Genomic DNA, 22,026 nt, shown 5'->3' with positions numbered 1-22,026 from the left:
CAGAAGTGATGGTTCTCTTTGAACAGGATTCCAGCTTGCTAACAGCAAACTAATAATTGCTTGCAAACAATGCTTCCCTTCTAGTGTCAATATTTTGAACGCCTCATAAATATGTGGGTGACCCCATGCAAACACGACTTCCCAATAGTTCTGCCTTGAAACATCCAGATTCAAAAATCAGTCCTCCACAAATATTTTCCCATCGTATTTATAAGAGAATAAATCAGCACTTATTTTTTTCAAAAAATAAGAGGCGGTGTCTCGGTATCCATGTGCTTTGAAATGGGTTTTTAGTCGTGAACTGACCGGATATCATTATTCTCAAAATTTGTCTCACGGGCGAACCCAGAGGGTCAGTACAGCTGTTTTCCCTTGCGAAAATTGTAATTATGCTCATTATTGAAGCGACTAAAGTATCGGATTTAGATCTTTCTCCTAACGCCCGCAATCAACCCTTCAATCACATACAATTAATTATTTTAAGAAAAGCTGGATTGTTTTCTAATGTCTTTCATGACAAATAATAAGCCAAGTTAATGACGATCTGTGATTTATTACAGATGTGGTTCATTCGTTTTTTGGAAACATGAGAAATATTAAAAATTATTTGTAGTACGAGCCCCTCAAATTCCCGCTTTTCTGACATATCACAAAGAAGAGTGAAATTAAAAGAGGACTGAGTGCGACTGAGGATATCTTCTAACGAAAATAGAACTCGAACTTTGCATCTAGAGACAAAATATGAGTCCTAAAAGATTTCCACCACAGGCCTTATAATTTTGCTGTAAGATGCTCTTTCATCAAGCTACGGAGAACTCGTAGCCAGATACGTGGTTATGTGAAATGTATGTCGACAACCAATTTTCTGTGACTCGGTATCACGACATGCGACAGTGAATCTGAAAGTTCTTCCTGGTTTAAGACTTGGATTGTTTTCCTTTTCTTTAGCTCTCAAAAAAATGTATCCTTGGCTTACTCTCTGTTAACATTCAAGAGATGAACAAAAAGAATTCTTAGCACTAGTTAGTTATCATCATTACTTTTTAGATAAGTTTGTGCTAAAGGAAATAAAGGCGTCAAGTATACTGCGTTTGTTGAGTACTCCTTTTTTTTTTTTATTAAAAGCCACACGAAACTACCAAAAAATATTTAAAATTGATATTTTAAATAACCGTCAAACCGGTCTGTATATATGCTCCATGCATCTTTTTCGTCAACAAGGCCGATTTATTCCATTGATAGAAATTAGAATAGGAACAACCACGTACTTTCAAACGCTCAAACCACAAATCAATTAGGCAAATGTTTTGTACAGAGAGGCTTGTAAACTGACATGAAGATCTGCTCTCTTATATCTTATTACACCCACACGGCTAGTGCTAGTTTGAGATCGTCTTCCTTCATTGATGACATGTGTTTGTGAAGATAAACATTTGATGCGCAGTTCGATTGTGAATATCACAGGTGCAATGACGAGGAGCACATCATGATAACAAAAAGATTTGATGGAATTCAGGCAAGGGCAAGTGGGTCGATCATATTATTCGCAACCTCCTGTAATTCATGTTAAACAAAGATTGATACTGTTGATACAAACACGAGGTTTAACCTCTCACATATACAAATTAAAAACCCGTGTTTACACAGCTGCTGACTCTGTTTGATTTCGGAAGCGTCTAGCTCGCGCAAGCGAGTACCTGCAATACGAAATAGAAATGAATTGCTTATGTGCAAATATTCCATGTAAAAATCCTCGTGGTCTTCGTTGGAAACAAACACTTCCCTATGTCTGATGAAAGAATGGCTGTACTACTTTGTTTAACAAAAATGTTAACACTGCATAACTTGCTAAATGCGCTTACCAAATAATGTTCGATTTAAGTGGGAAAGATAACGATTTAAAAGCTTTAATCACGTTCCTTCTAAGCTTTATCTTAAGGAGAATCTTAAGGCAATTTTAGGAACCAAAGAATCCCAGCATCTTCCCGTCCGATTAAAAACACCTCCAGCTGCTTTTAGATCTAATCTGCCTAACAATACTAAAATGACCGCCGCACGCCTGCACGTCTTGAATTCAAATTTACCCATTGCAATTCGTTAAAACAATCTTGTTCTTTGCTTTGGTTCTTTAGACATTTCTACGATAAGAGAGCTTCATGTTCGCTATAGAAATATTGGCTAAATGATTTTTCTCCCGTCAACAGCACTGTATCGTCTTTGTTTGAAAAGTATGTTGATCGGAGTTTGTCCTTTCTTTCTCCAATGTCTATTGCCGCGGTAACTAAAGCCAAAAAGTGCCTCAAGGTTTTGTTACAAGTCAAGGTGGGCATAAAGTTTTTTCAAAATCATGCGGTGCAGTATCGGCACTCTTAAGGAACTTCGTGGGGGGCGATCACACCTTTCTTTTGTTTACTATTTGTGAGCATGTGTTGCCAACAGAAAGCTGATAATCAGACGAAATATGGAATTTTGACGTCAATGAACACACGTGCACACACCCACACGCGCGCCCATCTTTTTGGTCTCACAAAAAAAAATATTACGAATGAATAAAAAAGAGATGAATTGGAAAAGTTAATAGTCCCGGTTAATTTTATTCATTCATACGTTAGTTTTACGTCATTATAAATGAAAATAGAGTCGTGCTTGTCTATTGATGTAAGAATTCCTTTTTTTGTTCTAAACGGAGAATAATTTGTTATCAAATGACACGTGTAATCTATGTCCCTCAAGATGCCTCGTGATTCGTAAATTTTTTTTTGTTCGTTGTGCGTTAGAGTTGAGTGCCGTTTACCCGTCATACTCAACGCCACACTGGTTCCTTAAATAACCAGATGACCGCGGCCTCTTCTCCTTTCAGAAGAAGAAAACACCTATCTTCTTCCTCAGAAAGACGCGTCGGTTAATTTGAACTTTATTATTGGGGCACAGATTTTGAATTTGACTACCATGGCAAACAGGCTTATTTTGGTGAGCGTAGGCTAACTCGAGGCGAACGTGTTTTTTTTTCGCCCTCCACCTTTAGCGTGTGTCTCACCCCACAGGTTTGCCTCTGCTCGACTGAGGAACGCAAAATAAGAAAGCTTTTTTTTCTGGTTATCATTCTCCTCTTTAACGGAATCAGCTGATGCTATCCCTTACATCCTTGGGTGCCCGAATATTGTCGACACTGATCACAAACTTGTTAATCGCCGGATCATTTGATCAAACTGGATAGTCCCGCCTGACGCCGGGAAGTAGAGTAGAATTTGTTTCACTCAGTCACAAACTCAGACGGGGAAAATGGCAGGGGTTGTAGGCTAGGGATAACAGTTAGTGAAGGCGAAGGACGAAAGAGACAAATGACTTCATGTAATGGTCATTATATGAACGCGTTGAAAAGGTTCAAATTACTATCGCGTTTTCAGTTGAGATCTATCAGTGATCTAGAAGTTCAACAACGATGGTAACCTTTTATACTAAGGCGTTTTAAAGAGTATTATTTGAATTATTTGTGGCAAATTAAAAAAATCCTTAGTAACATATCATGGATGTTCCATTTCATTGCTGACAGAAAATTCCACAATAAGAATAAACTGTTTATGCCAAGTGATTGTTGATAAAAGATTTTTTGAAGTTAGGGGGGAAAGCGCTGAGAAATTCAAAACACATTTTTGAAAAAAGGTTGGGGTAGTCTGCATTGGTTTTGTCCTTAAACGACTCGATCAGTTACAAAAGACAGAAGTTAACTCGCTATTTTGCATTAAGTTTTTGAAAAATGCAAATTAAGACATAAAAATATAAGTCAAAAGAACACCATATATCTGCTCTGAAAATATTCCACTTTTCTTAAATTTCTTTTGAAACAACTTTAAATTTGTCATTGTGCTAAAAAATAACTCCAAGCCAAAGTATTACAAGAAATCATTCAGCTTCGCAGTCTGTTATTTCGTTCTTTCAGCTTCGTAGTCTGTTATTTATATACACGTAAACTGTCCCATTAATCGAGCCACAGTTTTTTCGAAGTGAATAATACTTTTCCCCTTCATTTCCTGGTCCTCCTTCTAGGCTGAAAAAATGCATCTTTGGTTTTCCTTTACTTCTGTTATTAGGACACATCGCCACTTGAAAGACCATGAAAGATGAAAACCTTTCGTCCCTTGAAGATGTTGTAAGGAGTGGTTTTCTTCATCATCGTAGAAACGTTAAGACTCCTTTCAAGTTAAGTCTTTGAAGCTTTCCTGAAGTCACGTAAAGAAGAGCCTCCGCAAACTGAGTTCAAGCTCTTTGACCTTTTCATTCTTTATACGATGAACTGAAGACAGAAACTAAAGGATACAAGAAGGTGAGTGTCGTATTAGAATAGGTGGCTGTAAACTGTTCAAAGTCACTATTTTCCTTGTCACAATCGAAGAAAGATAACTTACCACTGAAGACTTCAACAAAAATTTTTCATTTGAGAAATGCAAAAGTCATTATCAATTCATCAAGCCAAGTTTGAAAATTCGGAAATTTTTGGCGGAATCCGTTGCAAACTTATGAAAGTATGATAGCTTTTTACCTCCTGGTATTCCCAGCTTTTCAAAAGTTTGTCACTTCAGGGACGGGCCCTCATGATATTACAGTGTCACATTTGCTAAATTCGATCTTATCTACCAATCAGCGACATCGATTGCTGCGTTTCACAAAATGTTTTAAAGCCCTATATCATCAAAGTGGTCCATTATAGGATTCACCTTCACCGCTTGACTGAAAATTAACATGGCAAAAACAAAAATACTCATTTATGTAAGGAGTGACATTAATTCTCTCTCTTTTTCTTACCTCGCTTTTTTTGTCATCAGCGAAAGTAGATGAAGATATATCTAAAAGATTCAACAAGAGAAAACGTTATCTTAAAATTGACGACTGTGGTGAAATAAAGAACTCTTCTTAAAGCACACGTATACCTCGTGTACTTGGCACAAAGAGTCTCTAAGATTAATCCTCACCTCTTCTTGAACAAACTGCATTCCTGTCAGGTTTCCACTGCTGTTCCTTCATCCCTTGTACCAGTCTCCGACGGTCAGATGTTGGACTAACGGTAGTCGGATAAAGCTTATTCGTTTCGCTTTCTTTGGAAATTGCAGAGAGAGGTAAATCTTTTTCAACAAAATCTTCTGAAAGATCTTCTCTCAACATTGGTAAGGACGAGTTTATCGCAATTTGTTCGTATGAATGATCTGGAGGATTTTCGTTCGGCTCCAAACCCAGGTTTCGCTTGGTCACGATCCTTGTGTTTCTCATCCCGTAGTCCAAGCCAACTTCTTTTTTAACCTCTACGTCATGTGACACAGAGTTGGGTTCGAGTTTATCAAGTGAGGTTTTGCCATGAAAATGAAGAGGCAAACTTGTGTTTTGACCCACCACATCACGGCATGGAACTTCCTCGTCATGTTTCACAGATCTTGCATACAATTTATCATCGGTGAGAGAGTCAAGGGAGCGTCTGGGTCTGACAGAAATCAATTTCGTATTTCTTTCAGTCACATATTCTTTTAAGTTAAGTGGAGAACTTTGTACATTAGCGCCTTCATTCAACGTAACCAAATGATTCCTTTGACTTGTGATTAAATCCTTTTCGTCTTCCAGTTGACGTAATCGTCTTCTTAGTTCGTCAATTTGTTTGTTAGAGTCTGCAACTTTCTCTGCTTCAACTCTATCTCTCAAGAGCTACATAAAATAAAGAGGAAGTGGCAACAGTTATTGAGTATATACATGAAATGTTTTATGTTTGAAACACTTTAGAAGTGTTTCAAACAGTGAAACTCGGTGAAAGTTACGGAAAGGTTCATATATCGGTATGTTCTTACTTTATAACGGAAGTCCTGGACACAGACATCTTTCCTTGATATAACCTGAAGAATTAAAATAAAACATAAAGGCATGCTCTCCATCAACTCAAAGTAAAAAGTTACTCTCAATACATGCCTCTGCCAGAGAGAGTGAAAGAAATGCAATAGAGATCTTAAATTTCAGAACAAGTTGAACTACCATTCAGGTTTTATACGAAATGCTAACAAAACATGTGCCTCGTAAAGCTTTATTGAACTCTTTGTGAGCAGCAAAGTTTGAACCATTGTTTTTATCGAACATAAATGAATCTCACTGAACGAAAATTGATAAAACTACTGATATGTTAATACCTAAATCAATAGAAATAAACTCATCTTGTGATGTTGGCGGTTTTTCAGTTTTTCCTGCACGGATAATGCAGGTCGCACGCGCCCTCTACTACACGTTTGGGACAACTCGAGCTCAAAGTGGTAGTAATCCCATAAACTAACGGTCTGTGATTAAAGATTAAAACTAGACTGGGTAAAAAAAGAGTAGTCTAGCTAAGAGAGATACTTCCCATGATTTCACTAGTATCATTCAATATACCTCTTCCAGATTCTTTAACTTGCTTTTTAGTCCTTCAAGGGAAGCTTCTGCCCTTTTTCTTTCCTCGTCAAGAATGTCCGCCCTAGTTGACATCTGTTTTCTAATTTGAGCCTGAGAATGAAAGTCAATAACTTCTCAATCCATTTATTTCTCGGTCCTGTAACTTAGAAGGGTCTACAAAATGTGACAATCAATCAAAACTTACTCGTAGAAAACTCTGTTGCTGCTTAAGTACTGCTCTCTTCTCTTTGATTAGTGCGTCTTCTTTCTGAAAAACACAAAAAAAGAGTTATTGACGTGGATATACGAAAACTACAAGAATCCCAGTCTCTTCTGTAACACACTAATTACGGCATCAGCTTCTAAAATCCACATTCATATTTTTTACTATACTCAGGTCAAGTTTGTTGTAGCGCGGGGGAATTTGCCTTGTTTGGATAAGTCTCGTATGCACGGGTCAGTTAATATTCATCACTTGATATTTCTTACCACAGAAACAAGAGACAAAGATTACTGTAGACACAATTCAAATACTACAGTTATACACCTTACCTCTCTTTTGGAATTTTCAGATTTTTGTTTCTCCTCCTTCAATACCAATTTCCTGGCCTGAAACAAAATAAATATTTTAGAGTGATATCACTCATGACATGACTATCAGATACGCTTACACAAATTCTATGTATGTGGCCTGTATGAAAAACCCTATAAATCTTCGTGAAATATGAAAATTTAAAATTTTTAAGTTTAGACTAGCCTACGCAAAAAGTGATTCCCATTTTTCAGTTCATTAAAAATTCCTCCGCTAGCAAAATCTGAAGTCTGGATCCATCGGTTGTAATAACTAAATCTTATCACATAAACTGCGCTGTTATACAAGGATTTCCGGCCCTGAAAAAAAGCCGTAACAACACACGTGAAAAAATTTCGTATTTTTTCACGTCTGTTGATATAGTACGTGTTCAACTCGCGCTCACTCGTGAGCTATCGAGTTAAACACTCGAGGGGAAATTCCATATCTACGCGCGCCCAAGCATTATTATCTATTTATTAAGAGTATATTCATATGCTATCAAACTTTCATTCTGAATCTAAAAAGTCCTCACTGAGTTGATCAATTTTTGTAATGCGGCAAACTGAGCTTCCATGTCTTCTTTTTTGTCTCGGAGCCGTTCAAATTCATCAGTTGCTTCTTCTTTTGAATTTTCAACCTGCTTCAAGCTTCTAGTCAATTCCTGCAAATGAAATGTGTTTGTCATCCGCTTAATTCTGTAGTGTTCCGAGAAAGAAAACTCAAGCTTTCCCCAATGTGAAACGAAGAAAGCCAAAAAATTCGTCTAAAAAAGGACTTTGAACAAAGCAATATCAGGAACGTCTGTCAGCCACCTACTCCTTTGCAAACAACCTAAACTTATGTCTTTTCAGAATTATTCCTCATATCTTATAGAAATCTGGATCCAATACATTTAAGTAAAGAAGTTAAGAGAGAGAGGCAGTTGTATCACAAAAAAGGCCCGAAAACACCAAAGGAGATAATCTAAATTGATACTCCGTACTGAGTCGATCTAAGGATTCACATATTTCCGACTCAGCATCTCCCGGGAAAATAATTCACTTACTGATTTCATCTCAGTCGTCATTCCTTCGATGTGTTCCTTTAACTCTTTAATATCTGTTACGAGAGTTTCTCTGAGCAAATTTAGCTAAAATCAAATAAATAAATGAATAGATATATGAATGAATAAATCTAAAAACGTGATCCTGAATACAAAATCGACTCCTTCTCATCTCTGCACAAACTTCACCCACTTCTTGTTTTGTTTGCATATGGTTCTGTTTTAGATTGCTCAGTTCTTCGGCAAACTTCTTAGCTTTTACGCGATGTTCTTCTGCTTTATTCAACAGCAAGTCTTTTTCTCTGGAATATTTTTGTTTCTCAGCGTCGAACTCCTGAAAATCGAACCAAAACAAAACGTGAAAAGAAAAAGTCGGCGAAAAACGAGAGTAGAGTTATATCTTTATAAGATAGAAGATAACAAAATAAAGGGGTTTATTGAACGACAACACGTAAGCGTATTCGAGTAGAAAGTTAAAAGTTGTTATCCTTAGGTTTTAAAACGAAATGATTGACATCATCGATTTTAAAGGGTTTCTTTGTATCCCAAGAAATTTAAAAGGCAATGGAAATTTGATTGGGGAGGGTGGTTTGAGGGTTTGAGGGAGGGAAAGGACTGTGTGACATCGCAGCCAATGACTTCTCTGCCGATTACGTCTGTAATGTGGGTGTAAGCGAATCGCAGAATTCATGAATAACTCACTACGTGAAGCCGTTCAAGGTGTATTTGATAAGCCTCAGATTTGGACTCAACTTGCATCAGATGCTTCTGGAAGTTATCTTTCTCCTAAAAATAGGAGGTAAATGAACAAAGTAAAGTAAATTTCCAAAAATTTAAACAACAATATCCATTACAGGCCCTTTTTCTTTTTATTTAACCACAAAAACAGTACGGGAAAAAGAGATCTGCTTTCCTATGTCCAAACTGAACATGAAAAGAAGAGGTTACTATCACTTAATTTCCAGCAACTGCAACTTCCCACCGAGTTAGCCTAACGGGACGGCGTTGTTTACAAGATCACGTGTGAATGTGGCAAAGTACCATCGGTGAAACAGGGAGTGCGATAGAAGAGAGAATTAAGAGACGTGAAAGAGGTATACGACTCGCACTCAATAGTCGGCGATCTCAGAACACGCAAATGAAACGGGGCACGTTCCTGTTTGGGACCAGATGAGGTTTATTGATCACGACTGACTGGAACACACGTATGGTCCAAAGAAGCCATCCACATAAAACTTCCTCCTCCTAAACAAAGGTGCTATAAGTCAACTTTCCACCTGGTCGCCTGACGAAGACCAGCAGTAGAGAGGTCGAAACGTCTCCATCATTACACAATTGATTGTCCTGGCTCTTACATCGTAAGACAAACGTTCATTTATCTATATAAAACCACGATAAACAACAAAACTTTCTAGAATAACTCTGTACCTACTTTTGGCGTAAATTTAGACTGCGATGTCATTGTATTTTCTCTCGGGTTGACATTAAATAGGGAATTGAAAAGCAAAAATAATAAACCAAATGAAGTACATGTAAGCCGTTGATTCCAGGGTAGCGCGTCTTAAATTGAATAGTAAACCACTATCCGTAAGGTTTTGTAAAGGTTTATTTTCGGGTTTCCTTCTACCGATCCACTCACATTCACGAAGCGATCATTGAAGCACGTAGCATGACCGTATTGGGAAGTGTCAATCACACACTGTCCGCCAAACTTGAGGCTAATATGATAATTCAAGACTTTAAAAGACCTAATTTCAACAAGACTTTACTGAATAAACAATGAAAGTTTGCATATCATTTCATTTTATCCATTAACCACTCAAAAGGAACAAAATCACACCTGCTGCACCAAAGATTAACAGCATCAAATATTTTATCCAAGAAGTGCCAAACAGTGGTCGCTTTGGTGTTGCATTTGGGTGAGAACGGTTTTATCTGGACAGCTCTAACACCCCCCTCATAATTCAAATAGAACAGGTGTCCCATTGAAAAGATGTCACGAAGAAAATTACCAATAGCCTGAAGTTTTATGTATTCATACGGCTTCTAAAGTTTTCCTATTATTCCTCTTAAAATGGTGATAGAAGGACTTACAAATCTTTCCCAAGAGCTGCAGCAACGTGCAGTTGGTTTGGTAGTCTTGGAAAGTGCTCTTATGATACTCATTAACATACTGGCCTTTACTGGTAACATGCTGGTCTGCTTGGCTGTGTATCGTAATCAAAGACTTCGCATCATACCGAACATCTACGTCGTGACTCTGGCCATATCAGATGCTCTGATGGCAGCCCTCTGCATGCCTATGTCTGTGGTTCTTCTCACAACAGGACAGTGGCCATTTAACAGTGCTGTTTGTCATTTCCAAGGATTCTTTTGTTTCTTCTGCGCGCTGAACTCTTTGTTGCTTATGACTGCAACGGCGGTGAACCGATATTTTCGCGTGGTGAAACCCACCCTTTATCGTCAGCGTTTTAAAGTAAAATCAACGTTTATTTCTGTGGTTGCCTTGACACTTTTCGCAGCTCTTGGTGCAGGACTTTCATCGATGACTCAATGGGCCACATTTACCGTGCATTACGGTAAAGTTATTTGTTTTATGGAATTTGAGACACCGCACCTGGACATGGCTTACATGGCGTATTTGGATGTTATCTACATTTCTGTTCCTATTGGAATCATCACCTTCGCGTATTACAAGATTTTTATAACCATCAAACAACACAATCAGGAGATGAACATTACTAGAAAAGAGGCGAATCTTCGATTGAATGTGGAGGAAGTGAAAGTAACAAAGGCACTATTCGCAGCTGTGCTGGGTTTTATTCTCTGTTGGGGACCTATAGCTATTATTGACATGGTTGATTCCTTCTCTGCACATAAACTTGCTATTCCACGACAGGTTTTCATTTTATACATATATCTTGGCTTTGGAAGTTGTACCATTAACCCTGTTATATATGGTGTTATGAATAGAGCGTTCAGAGCAGAATTCTTGCGTGTTTTGAATTTCTGTAGAAGAAAGAACGAAATTGCTCAACATGGCTGAGCCTCTAACATTAGCACATAATCTGCTTCGCAGCGATCTACATTTGTGTTGCAAAGTGACAAGCGGAGGAAAAATCCAGAATTAATGTGACCCGCGTTAATAAAAATCTTTACGGAAGAAAAAGTAGTTTTAACAGTGCGATTGAGTGCCGTCCAAGGAAACAAAATTCATGTTTACATAAAAACATTCTGAGGGTTAATTTACACCGTGTATTTTTTTAAAATTGCTTCTTATGCTATTTCACAACTCCATAGTTTCTTTAATGAAAAACAAATTTCTTGTAACCACTTTTGTCAAAAGGGTTCGCTTATTAATTTGATAGATTTAAATTAAAGACGTATCAATTTCTTAATGAACGTTTGTTATGAATCAAGAAAAAAGAATTAGGAAAGATAAAAGCTTAAAGTTTTTAAGAGACATAAATTAAATATGCAAAGCACGGCTTCTGGCACGGCACGGAAGTTGTTGTCATCCGAACTTAAATTGAGTCTGAGAATCGACTCACATTCTACAACACAGTGTATTTTTTTCTTTCTTTCCATCTTTTTATTTTCTAAAGCATGATGACAAAATTGTAACAGTTTCCTCTGTAAAGTAAGACATGGGTAAAATTAACAAGTGAATTAGGAAGCACACCGAGTTAAAGTTTATTTCGCTTCTGGCACGGCACGGAAGTTTTTGTCGTCCGAACATAAATTAAGTTTGAGAATCGACTCACATTCTACAACACAGTGCATTTTTTTCTTTCTTTCCATCTTTTTCTTTTCTGCAGTGAATTGAGAAGCACACCGAGTTAAAGTTTAATTCGCTGTAATCGTTTCGAAACGTAGCGTGCAACTAAGAATTTGCAATAAAAAAGTTTCTTTTAAATAGCCTGAAAAGATCCAAATAGATGGATGGTTAAAAAAAATCAGTAACATATTTGAAACAATGCAAATGGAAAGGGCGATCATTGATTCCTAAAGAACTACTAGAACATTTATGAGCAAGAAAACTTTGAACCCATTTCAAAGTTGAGGCGTCAGTTGCAATTTTCAAGCCAATCGGAGACTGTAAAATTGAGCGTCATAAATTGATCATTACAGCATAACAAGGAATGAAAATTACTTCTCCTCAAGAAAGGTCACTTTAACCTCGACAAATGAAACCCATATCTGTTATCGTGAAGCTGGAAAGAGTCCTCTAAGAGAAAGACAGCAGTTTTCGCCTTAACTAACTAGCTTCTTCTGGTCTGAACGCATGTTTGTACACGTATATCACTTGTTTGTTATCACAACGGTATTTTTGTGGAGTCTTGGGCCTTCACGGGTTATAATGCAGGATTGTCAAAGTCTACCCAGCTTTTGGTTTGCTCGCCTGAAGACCCGTTGCATATAGTTTTAAAACATTTATTAAAGGAATAGTTTTAGCTACATTAATCCAACTCATTTAAGATAACAAGGTTTCTTTTTCACGAACGAATTGATTAAATTTGTTGATTATAGGAAGAGTTAAAAAATACACTCTTCATGGAGCTCTATTGCTGTCTTTATGAGAAAAAATAATTTTAATGGGCCCCTAACATGCCTTTTTCCACAACGCCATTAAAAATAATGATAACTATAAAAGTTAAAAACAAAACAAAAAAATTCGTCTTTTTGTATTGAAGGCTGCTGCGTTTTACCGCCAAAATGAAGCAGGTTCGCGCACAGTGTTTCACAAAGGGAAACTTCGAACTCCTATAGTCACACTCTTCTTAGAAGTTATAGTGGTCTTAATTACTCACTGATTTCAGAAGTTCTTGTAACTCTTTAACTTCACCTCGCTCTTCTTGAAGAGCTCTATGTTGCTTCTTGTTTTCATCCGAGAGGTTGTTGATAGTTTGGCGCAGTCTGGTAACAAGGAGCTCTGTGGAAAGTGAATCAGTTTTCACAAGGAATGGTCTTGAATAGAATAGAAAAATTTCTCGTCCGTGAAGCAATTTCAAGATTAATAGAAGCGAAAGAATTCGAGCACCACCAAATTCCGATCGATGTTGTGGTTGTATGCTCTAAAAACTGAGCTGCAGGGCGCTCATTGATGGGAAACATCTAAGTTGTCATGAACCTGAAAAGCGTTGTGTATACAGATAAAATCAGTAATGTCGAGAGCGTCCTGGAGAAAAATAGTTTAAACGTGAATATAAATTACCATTTTCTTTCTCGTTGTCTTTAGGCGTTGAACACCCCTGAGGCAAACTGCCCTTTCGAGCACTGTCACGTCTCACAGTTTCTTTCTCTAAGTTTTCAATCAACTCTGTCTGCCTTTTTCGGAAATCTGCGATCGTCTGTAATGTAGAAAGCGGCCATGTTTTCAAGATAGTCAGTAATTGATGACTGTATCCAGCGTTCCCTTTTGCACTCCAAAGCAAAATATCATTCTTAAAATTTTGACTATGGGGTTTTGTAAAATAGGGACATATAGCGAATGTTTTCCAAGTTTTTACAAGGGACCTTAGTATGTAAGGATAGTCCACTTCATGCTAATTAATTTACCCCGCCATCATGATTTCTTCAAATTTCTTGGAAATTTGCCTTTTCTTCGTATAAAGTTTATTTCAAATATCTGATGGAAGCACCTTGGCTTTGGACCAATAATGGGAAAAGTTTTGGCCTCAGTGTAAATAAGTGTTTCAGATTGTAATCTGTGACAAAATAAAACAAGATTTAGTGCATGCAGATGTAACCACTTTCAAGGCCTTATTGGAGTTTAAAATCTACTAAATATTATAAAAATACCATTCCACATTCAGTATATATATTGTACATTTACAGAAAATAAAGCACTTCATTGATTGGAAGGAGTTGGGGATAAAAGAAAGGCATTTGATGAATGCTAAAATCGGCATGCGGTTTAAGAATATCTCTGAAATGAATAACAATATGTCAACTATTTTGTTATAGATTACACCCTTATTAACCGACCTGAAACTTTTGATATTTACCTCTTTAACTTTTTCCAGTTCTTTGCTACCATCTTGAATTTCCTGATTGAATTTCATAATTTCATTCCCTTTCTCTGTTTACGAAAAGATACAGACATCCTCAAATAATTTATCTCGTGGGTCTACGTTTTGTTTCTCTACATAATATAACTGTTTAATTTCTACACTTTGAAAGCGACCGAGAAGAAAAACTTGCAAGTTATGTGATAGTAAGGAAACATGCTACGCATTTGTCATTAGGGTGGAACAAAACAAATCTTTACCCTTCCCCCAACCCACACCTCGTAAGAATAAGATTCCCAGCCAAATTCAAATTTGCGGTCAGAATCTTCAGTGACTTCCGAAGTTATAGAAGACTCGTTCTCGAGGTAAGTCCTACACTAAAATCGCTGGCAAAACCGCTCCGTCATATAAGCCAAATTAAAATTTACAGTGAATTCAAATCCAGCTCTTAAAAAAACATGTTTTCGTGACGAAGCTAAGGGATAGAGGGGGACAAAGGGGTGTTTTTCGATGTCGGGCATCATTTCTTTTGAAAAAAAAATTGCTTAAAAAGGTTTTGTCCCTTATTTCAGGAATATACTTATTTTAGTTTACCTGCGAGTGTGAGCTGGAGTTCACTCAACTCCTTCATAACCGAGTTTTTCGTGTTCATCACCTCCTCCAGTTCTTGTCTGGCAGACTGGAGTTCAACCGTGACTTGCTTTAAAGCAGCATTTGTATGACTTAAACATTCCTCTGTTTCTTGCGTCTCACTGAAAGATGAAGTAAAATTCAAAGGATTTTACTTTGTATTAGATACGTCTTACAGGGCAGACTTGATAGACCCATTAACGCTTTCCCAATAGCATGCGCAGATGAAAACAAGTCGTGAGGCCTAAAAATTGGAAGAGGTGGGATTCGTTTAGAGTAGTTTAAAAAGTTTTGAATATAATGATTACAGCAACCAATCACAGCGAACGAAACAAACACAGAGACGATGAGATCTCGGAGTATCTGATAGGTAGAATTCCTTATCTGAACAATCACGCATGGGTTTGCTATACAATGCCGCTGACCAAGTTACAACGCACACGGAACATGGAGATCACTATGAATCAGTTAGTAAAAGTGTTAAATATCATGTAGTTCTAATCACCTTTTCAACTTAGCTAGCTCATTTTCTAGTTTTACTTTGTCTTTACTGATCGTCGATGAAATCTTTTTATACTCAGCTTCTTTCTGTTTCTTCAATTCTTCGTATTCTTTGATCTTGCTCATACTCTGGTGAATTTTGTTTCTCAACAGACCAAACTCCTCCCGATGGCTTTTAAGAGCTTCCATCGATTCATTTCTTGCGTTGTTAACTTCTACAAGTTTTTCCTCGGCTTCCTGTTAAAACAAAACGCATACGAATCTTTCTAAAGCGTTACTTCATTCCGGCAACTCTCCCCTTACATCATTATGTCTTCAAGAGAAACTTCTCCTAAACAGTTATTGCAAATAAAGTTTGTCTCAACACAATAAATCTATTCTTATCCAACCACAGTAACAGAATTAAGGCGGGTTTGATTTCAATAGTCGTCGACTATACCTTAGAATACCATATGAATGCTTTCCACGTTACCAGTATTTGTGAAAAAGTAAAAAGAACAGCATTTATGAGAAGTTTAAGAGAAAATCTTAAAAGGAATTCTTTTGAAATGTATTTTAGTATCTTTTAAACATTAAATGGAATTAGTAATTTTTTATCACGAATGCACAAACTCAAGCTCTGACCTGAACATTAAGATCCTGGATTCTTCTCTCTTCTTCTTTTCTCTGTGAAAGCCTCTCAGCTTCAAGTTTTCCTTTCTTGATGTTTTCTTCAATTTCTTTTAGTTCTGTCCTGAGTTTGTTTATCTTACTGTTCAGTTCATGGAATTGTATCATTTGAGTTTGAAGTTCATTCCTTGTTCTGGCAAGCTGCGTGGTTTTTTCTTCCAAAGCTTTTTCACCCTCCTTTAACGCTCTGACGTACTTATCTGACTGATGTCTCTCTTCTGTTTCTGTTTGCGCTATCAGCTTCTGTAGTTCCTCCATCCTGTAGAGGGATCAAACATAAATTCACATACAAAAGATGATTAATTCCTTACTTTTGTAGTATTCACATTTGTTCCATTATTCAGAAGAATATCAAAATTCAGTAACGAAATTTTTAGCTACTCAAACATTTTAGTTGTCTGTTAGAGCAATTTTTAATAGACAGTCGATAGTAATGTGAGACTGCTTTGTTTTTGTAATTACTTCGATCACACTACTCTTTCAACCAATCAGATACTAAAACCAATCACGACTTGGTCTTTCGCTTTTTCCCGCGCCTTAGGCAGTTTGGTCGGTTTTACTTTAAGTCATCATTGGCTCTTAAAGGTATTTTCCTTTCATCCGATTGCATAGCCGTTGTGTTCACTTTGGTTCTAGCTCTACGAAACTCAATCGAAAAGCGCTCAAATTTGTAACTCCAAATGAAAATCAAGTTACGTAAGGGCTCAAAAAAGGCACGCGCTGGTTGTGAAATGAGCCATGCGCTCAACACTGCTGATGTTTCATCAAGCGATTTGTTTTATCGACAGGTTAAGATCAAACCTGAGTGAAAGTTGAGTTCTTGTTTCCACGTCTTTCAACACACTCTCTTTCTTTTCAAGATCTTCCATTTTACTTGCTAGTTCCTTGTTCAGTTTATCAATATTGTGTCGAACGATAGCGCACGAGTTCTCAGTTTCCTTTAACTCTCGTTCTTTGGCTTCGATAGCCTTCGAAAAGAAGATGAAACATTAGTAATCAACTTTAAGATGGTATACACATAACATCATTAATTGGACAGTACCGTACAGCAACTCATAGAAATTTATATAGCAGTGTTAAAATGACCGCGTTACGGTGAGGTATTACAACTCTAAAAGACCGTCAAGAATGAAATCTTTATATATCGTCCACTTTTGTATGGTGATTACAGAAATAAAACCTTCTATTAAAACGAATTTATCTTGAATGCATAAACTTAGAATAATGTATATCATTGATAAAGTTGAACGAAATATTCGTGGCTGTATCTCACTTTGTTTATTTGTTTTTGATGTTCATTCAGAGCCTTTTCTTTAATCTCCAAGTTAATCAGCTGATTTCCTGCGCGGATTAACTCGACCGAGGTCTCCGCTGCGCGTTGCTCAATAATACCAGCATCCTCTTCTGCCCGCCTCAGGCGTCCCTCGGCCATCTTACGCTAACGGAGAAATGAAGACGGTCGGCTGGCGAACTTTGCAAAGACAATAAAAAAGGCAAACAAACAACGACGGCAAAAGCAATACAAAACAACTGACACACTTTTTGCACAACGTCGTCCAGTTCGCGCCTTCGCTCCATCAGTACAGCGTCCATCTGTTGTAGTTCTGTTTTCCTTTTCTGCAGCAGACCTTCAAATCGAGCCAGGTCACTCAGCCGCTTTTCCCAGGATGCCTCTTGGGTGTTATCATCCATTTGATTAACGGACGACAACTGAACAGGCTCCATTTCAACACCAGAGCTGAATTACGAATATTTGACAAATCAGGTTGATAAGAATAACATGGAAAGTTGGGAACGTCACAAGTTTATTTTCCACTCTTGAAAAGCAGATTTCATGACAAGGTGCGTTCTCGATTGCACGACAGGCAATCGAACCTCCATGTTAGAGATTAATCAGGAGAAACTTTTAGGCAACGTACTATTGAACTCTCTACTCTGGATCCCTACGCCAAAACGCATCTCCAATCCTGGCGTTACCTTGAGGACAATGTAATAATTTCGTGTTTCTGAACCAGAGACACAGATGCTGGAGCTGCATAGACATGTTGTGTATTTTAGAAAGCTCCCATCAATCTTTTATTTCCAGCAACTTCGAAATTAATAAATCACTTGTGGATAGAAATAGGAGAGATGACAGGACGAAAAAACGTCTTTCTCTAAATAACACTTGCCTTTGCTGAAGATATTTTAGTGGGAAGTTTTCTTCATCTTCTTCGTCCACAGTTCTCATAATGTAAACTCTCCTAGTTCCTGCCTGGGAGAAGTGTTTAAGTCTTATGAAATAAATTATTAGGAACATGGAAAAACCCTCTTCATTCATTCTAAAGCTACATTTAACTTTCGTATTTGAAGCTTATAATTGACATTAATCACTGGAAAGTTAAAGGAATCCAAATTAAATTTGCAAGAGTATACTTTTTCGCATTTGAAGCTTACCATTGACATTTATCACGGGAAATGTAAAGGAACCCAAATCAAAGTGCAATAAACAATTTAATTCTGTCCATCCAGCGGTTTATAAGGTAAAGTTTATGAACTAATTGTCTATATGTCAGTGTATTTTGCAATATTTGACTTGAATATACTTTTTTAGTTGCATCAAGGGAAAGCAAGTGTCCTCATTCAATTTAATTTTGGGAAGTGTTTTGTCATAAATAATGGCACTTTGGGAGCAACGTGGAAATCGCAGGCTATTTCTTGGTCACATTCGGTCACTGACAGTGGAAGGAGTTCATTGTGGTTATGGTTGCATCTTGCATTTGGGAAAGGTGTGATCTCTTTATGAGGATAAAAAATGACGAAATACCCCACTCACAAAGATAGATTCACGGGGACATGGTCGAGGGTCAGATATCCTCTTACTACCCTATGATTGCTGACCGGTTTGATTGTTAGGACACAAAACTTTTAATGTAAAAATCCTGACCTAATTTAGGAAAAAGCTCCTTTATGAGATATACCAGAGGGCCAGCCCTAGCTTAGAAGCTTGTTGTCAAAACCAAAATAAGGTCAGACACAACATTTTCATACGAAAGGCAATTTATTTGGATATCCTAGAAAAATTACATTTTCGACTGATATGTACAACAATATAAATATTACTGTGTTGCTTTCAACACAGGAGAACACGCAAGCAAAATTACTTGAATACAAACAAAATATAATTGTTCAAGCAACTAAGAAAAGGCTGGCTTTCTGATTTTGTTTCTTGCAATACACTGCATTGTCATCAACCCTGCAATGAAGCGTAAATAAACTGCTATCATGTGCAAACTGATAAGTGAGAATCCATGCCAAAAAAAGAACATGATTCAATATGCCTCGAAGATTATCAAGGTCACGTGGAAAAAAGCTGCAAAAGAACAAATTGAATAAAAAAGACAGAACATCGAGTGGTCACGCCATGAAAAAAACTTTAGTGGAAAGTTATTCAACTAATTTCTGTGTGTCATTGATGAATGTCAGAGCCAACCTTTTCTTGCATTAGAACTGTTTACAACTAGCATTTATAGCATAGGATCTATTTGTTTCGCCTTTTTTGTCTGAACATAAAATTTTGGGTCGTTGGAATCTACTTTCACACTCGCAAAAGACTTGAAAGCGTCTAAAAATTATATTAAGCAAGTATAAATAACGCTAAAGGTTGTGCTTGTGTTGATAACCGCAAACACGATACCTCCTGTTGAGTTGTTTGATGCTTTCTTTGAGTTTCAACAAACGGCAACAAGTTTAAATAAACATTCCGAAAACTAAACTGCCGCCTTGGCTCCCGGCCGCCAATGAACATCCTAAAAATCCCTTTTCAAACATATCGTGTTTGCTTTTGTATAATTAAGAAATGTGTCAATGTCACCCAAAGTAAACAGAGGTAGTTTTGAAATTTTACCAGTTTGAAAATCGACGAACTTTTGATATCATTGGGCAAATTTTAAAAACTCTCTTTTTCATTGTGAGCAGGACATTGAAAGAAATTTATAAAACAAAAATTTTCAACAAAAAAATTAAATCTGTTAAATCGGCTGGACGTACTTCTTAACAGATAACTGTCCTTAAAATTAGTTTACATTAGATGACGAAGATAAACGAGATCTGTGATCAACAACAGTCAAAAGATGATCCTGGAGTCTCTAAAATGAGAAACACAGACGTCCACAATGACAAACAGTTAGTGTATTTTTAACATAACTCAATTAAGAACCGAACTATTTTACCGTAATCAAGAAAATTATGGCTGCCATGGCCTTTACGATACACATTTTTTTATTTTATAAATGCAAAGCTTTGGAAAATATTCAAGGACAGATCATGTAAAAAATTAAGATATGGTCCGTATCATGGTGTTAAGTTCAAGTAGCAAAATTATCATTAATTCTTGCCAGCGGTTACATAATACAAAGAGAAATTGAACCCTAAATTTAAAAGAATCAAATTTAAAACAGGTAACAACACAGGAATTTTCATCGAACACTTCCCGCCTAAAAAATTTCTCCTAAATAAAACAGAAAGATAAAGGACTCTGCGATAATTGTCCTCTTAAAGAGTGGCAAAAATTGAGCGACTAATTTCGAGGATAATTGAAGAAAATATTCCACTTATATTGTAAATTATGACAAAAATCGACTTACCGCTAGGTTCGCATCTAATGAATGTCGTTGTGATTGTCTAGCAGTCGCTCGTCGTTTTAAGGAATCTTCCACCTTTCAACAAGAAAACAAATGTGTTTTTAGAGTTGGATGTAATGACCAAAACTGACGACTTGAGCACCTTTGTGGATTTCTGCGAGTGAGTCCAACTTGAATCATCTGTGGAAGTCTGCAAATGGCGGTTACGGGTTCTCGTGTTGAAGAGTCGTTTCGAATTTTTTAACGTAGTAAAACAATGAACAGGGAGGTCGTTTGTTAAATGTAGAACTTAAGGCTTCGTTTGAAGCAGCAAGGATTTACACGCGATTCATATTAAACACACATTTTTCATCCTATGGGACAAATTGCCGCGTTGTTCAATTGCAGTTCAATAAAACAATGAAACCATCAACCCACCTCGTGTTCCAATTCTTTCAAATCCATTCGAAGCGAGTCCCGTTGATCCTGAATTGAAAAAGAAATCATTTATACTGTAATTACTCTCTCTTTAATTATACAAAAGTAAGCCCTAAACAAATACAGTTCCCTAGCGAAAATACCTTTCTTTTTCTCACTGGAAATCGGACGTTCAATTGATTGTCTGCGCCATAAGCTGCCTTTGACATTCTATTGAAACAACTTTTACGGTTGAAATACCTTCATTTATAAAGCCGCTAACGTTTGAAATATTGAAATCTAACGAAAGGTTTCACTGAAAGTCACGACATTTTTCCAAAGGCGAACGATTTGGACTCTACAGCACTAAATCGCTAATAAATGGTGGAAGCAGTTCACGGACTCACTACCGAAACAAATGAAGTGACAGTTACTGCTAAAAAAAAAGGTAATTTGAGTTGATTTACACTGCATATAATTAATCATTCTGTTCCAATCACAGCACGTGGGTTAAATCAATATTTGTTCTAATTCTCTCCAAGCTATCACTGAAAGCTGGGGGCCTTTGTCACTTAAATGATGAAAACGCATAGGCCGTTAAATCTTCTGTAGGGAATGGGTAATTAAGAATAGATATGATTTTAATTGTTTTCGGTCCTTGATTCTTACACTTTAAACGGTTCTTGAGGTTCTAAAACATGAAAAACTATTGGCCACAAGAATTAATAATAGAAAGGATAATTACAGCTCTTCTTTGGCACAAGGCTGAAGTATGAAGGTGAGATTTCGTCTTTTCTTTGTTACAAGGTGGGAACAGAATACTGAATCGTCTCCACAAAATGACTGTTGTCCACATATTTTATGCCAGAACAAAGACGTTAAATTCGTAGATTGTCTCTACAAAGGATGCTAGCAAACGAGAAATTGATGAGGGATATTTGTAGAGGAAATTTAAGGTAGAAAAATTCCATCCCTCAACAGGGAGGAATCAATACTTAATACAAAACGTAATACACGCCGTATATGGAAGCTCAAAAAGAGACGAAAAATTTGAGAAAAACGAGCTTAATTCAAACTACTATACCTGAAGTTTCTGCGCCTGCTGCGACGAAGTCAAAAGACCTTCCAATCTCCCACATTCGTACTCCTACAGGGAAAATGAAAGAGCGATCAAAACCA

The 22,026-nt window shown here is 37.0% G+C and overlaps 2 protein-coding genes across 3 annotated transcripts in view; one reads left to right on the top strand and one right to left on the bottom strand.

The window, feature by feature from the left end:
* Positions 1 to 3,720: 3,720 nt before the first annotated feature.
* LOC113664208 (uncharacterized) overlaps positions 3,721 to 22,026 on the bottom strand; it is a 35,641-nt gene continuing 17,335 nt past the window's right edge. For both annotated transcript variants that reach the window (XM_089204027.1, XM_089204028.1), the window contains exons 31-54: positions 21,932 to 21,994; positions 20,869 to 20,916; positions 20,455 to 20,526; positions 18,001 to 18,083; positions 17,369 to 17,567; positions 17,103 to 17,267; positions 16,631 to 16,797; positions 15,785 to 16,088; positions 15,165 to 15,397; positions 14,624 to 14,781; positions 14,027 to 14,100; positions 13,234 to 13,369; positions 12,830 to 12,951; positions 8,721 to 8,804; positions 8,212 to 8,352; positions 8,022 to 8,105; positions 7,509 to 7,637; positions 6,955 to 7,011; positions 6,608 to 6,670; positions 6,403 to 6,513; positions 5,832 to 5,876; positions 4,971 to 5,691; positions 4,804 to 4,844; positions 3,721 to 4,307 (exon numbers count right to left, since the gene is read on the bottom strand). In XM_089204027.1, the coding sequence (XP_089060153.1) occupies positions 4,227 to 4,307; positions 4,804 to 4,844; positions 4,971 to 5,691; positions 5,832 to 5,876; positions 6,403 to 6,513; positions 6,608 to 6,670; positions 6,955 to 7,011; positions 7,509 to 7,637; positions 8,022 to 8,105; positions 8,212 to 8,352; positions 8,721 to 8,804; positions 12,830 to 12,951; positions 13,234 to 13,369; positions 14,027 to 14,100; positions 14,624 to 14,781; positions 15,165 to 15,397; positions 15,785 to 16,088; positions 16,631 to 16,797; positions 17,103 to 17,267; positions 17,369 to 17,567; positions 18,001 to 18,083; positions 20,455 to 20,526; positions 20,869 to 20,916; positions 21,932 to 21,994 (3,381 nt within the window). In that variant the 3' untranslated portion in view covers positions 3,721 to 4,226. The remainder of the gene's footprint in view (positions 4,308 to 4,803; positions 4,845 to 4,970; positions 5,692 to 5,831; positions 5,877 to 6,402; positions 6,514 to 6,607; positions 6,671 to 6,954; positions 7,012 to 7,508; positions 7,638 to 8,021; positions 8,106 to 8,211; positions 8,353 to 8,720; positions 8,805 to 12,829; positions 12,952 to 13,233; positions 13,370 to 14,026; positions 14,101 to 14,623; positions 14,782 to 15,164; positions 15,398 to 15,784; positions 16,089 to 16,630; positions 16,798 to 17,102; positions 17,268 to 17,368; positions 17,568 to 18,000; positions 18,084 to 20,454; positions 20,527 to 20,868; positions 20,917 to 21,931; positions 21,995 to 22,026) is intronic.
* Positions 9,875 to 11,628, top strand: LOC113676969 (melatonin receptor type 1B-B). The gene has a single exon (XM_027193714.2). The coding sequence runs from the start codon at positions 10,093 to 10,095 to the stop codon at positions 11,062 to 11,064; it is 972 nt and encodes a 323-aa protein (XP_027049515.2). The 5' UTR covers positions 9,875 to 10,092; the 3' UTR covers positions 11,065 to 11,628.

This window comes from Pocillopora damicornis, chromosome 4 (assembly GCF_964200805.1).
Source record: "Pocillopora damicornis chromosome 4, jaPocDami1.2, whole genome shotgun sequence".
In the NCBI taxonomy this organism is placed as follows: Eukaryota; Metazoa; Cnidaria; class Anthozoa; order Scleractinia; family Pocilloporidae; genus Pocillopora; species Pocillopora damicornis.
Note: the sequence above shows the minus strand (reverse complement) of the source record. Positions and strands in the feature narration are given on the sequence as shown.

Bases quoted from the DNA above. Each gene is read 5' to 3' on its own strand.
- LOC113676969 (XM_027193714.2), top strand. From the start codon at position 10,093: ATGGTGATAGAAGGACTTACAAATCTTTCCCAAGAGCTGCAGCAACGT.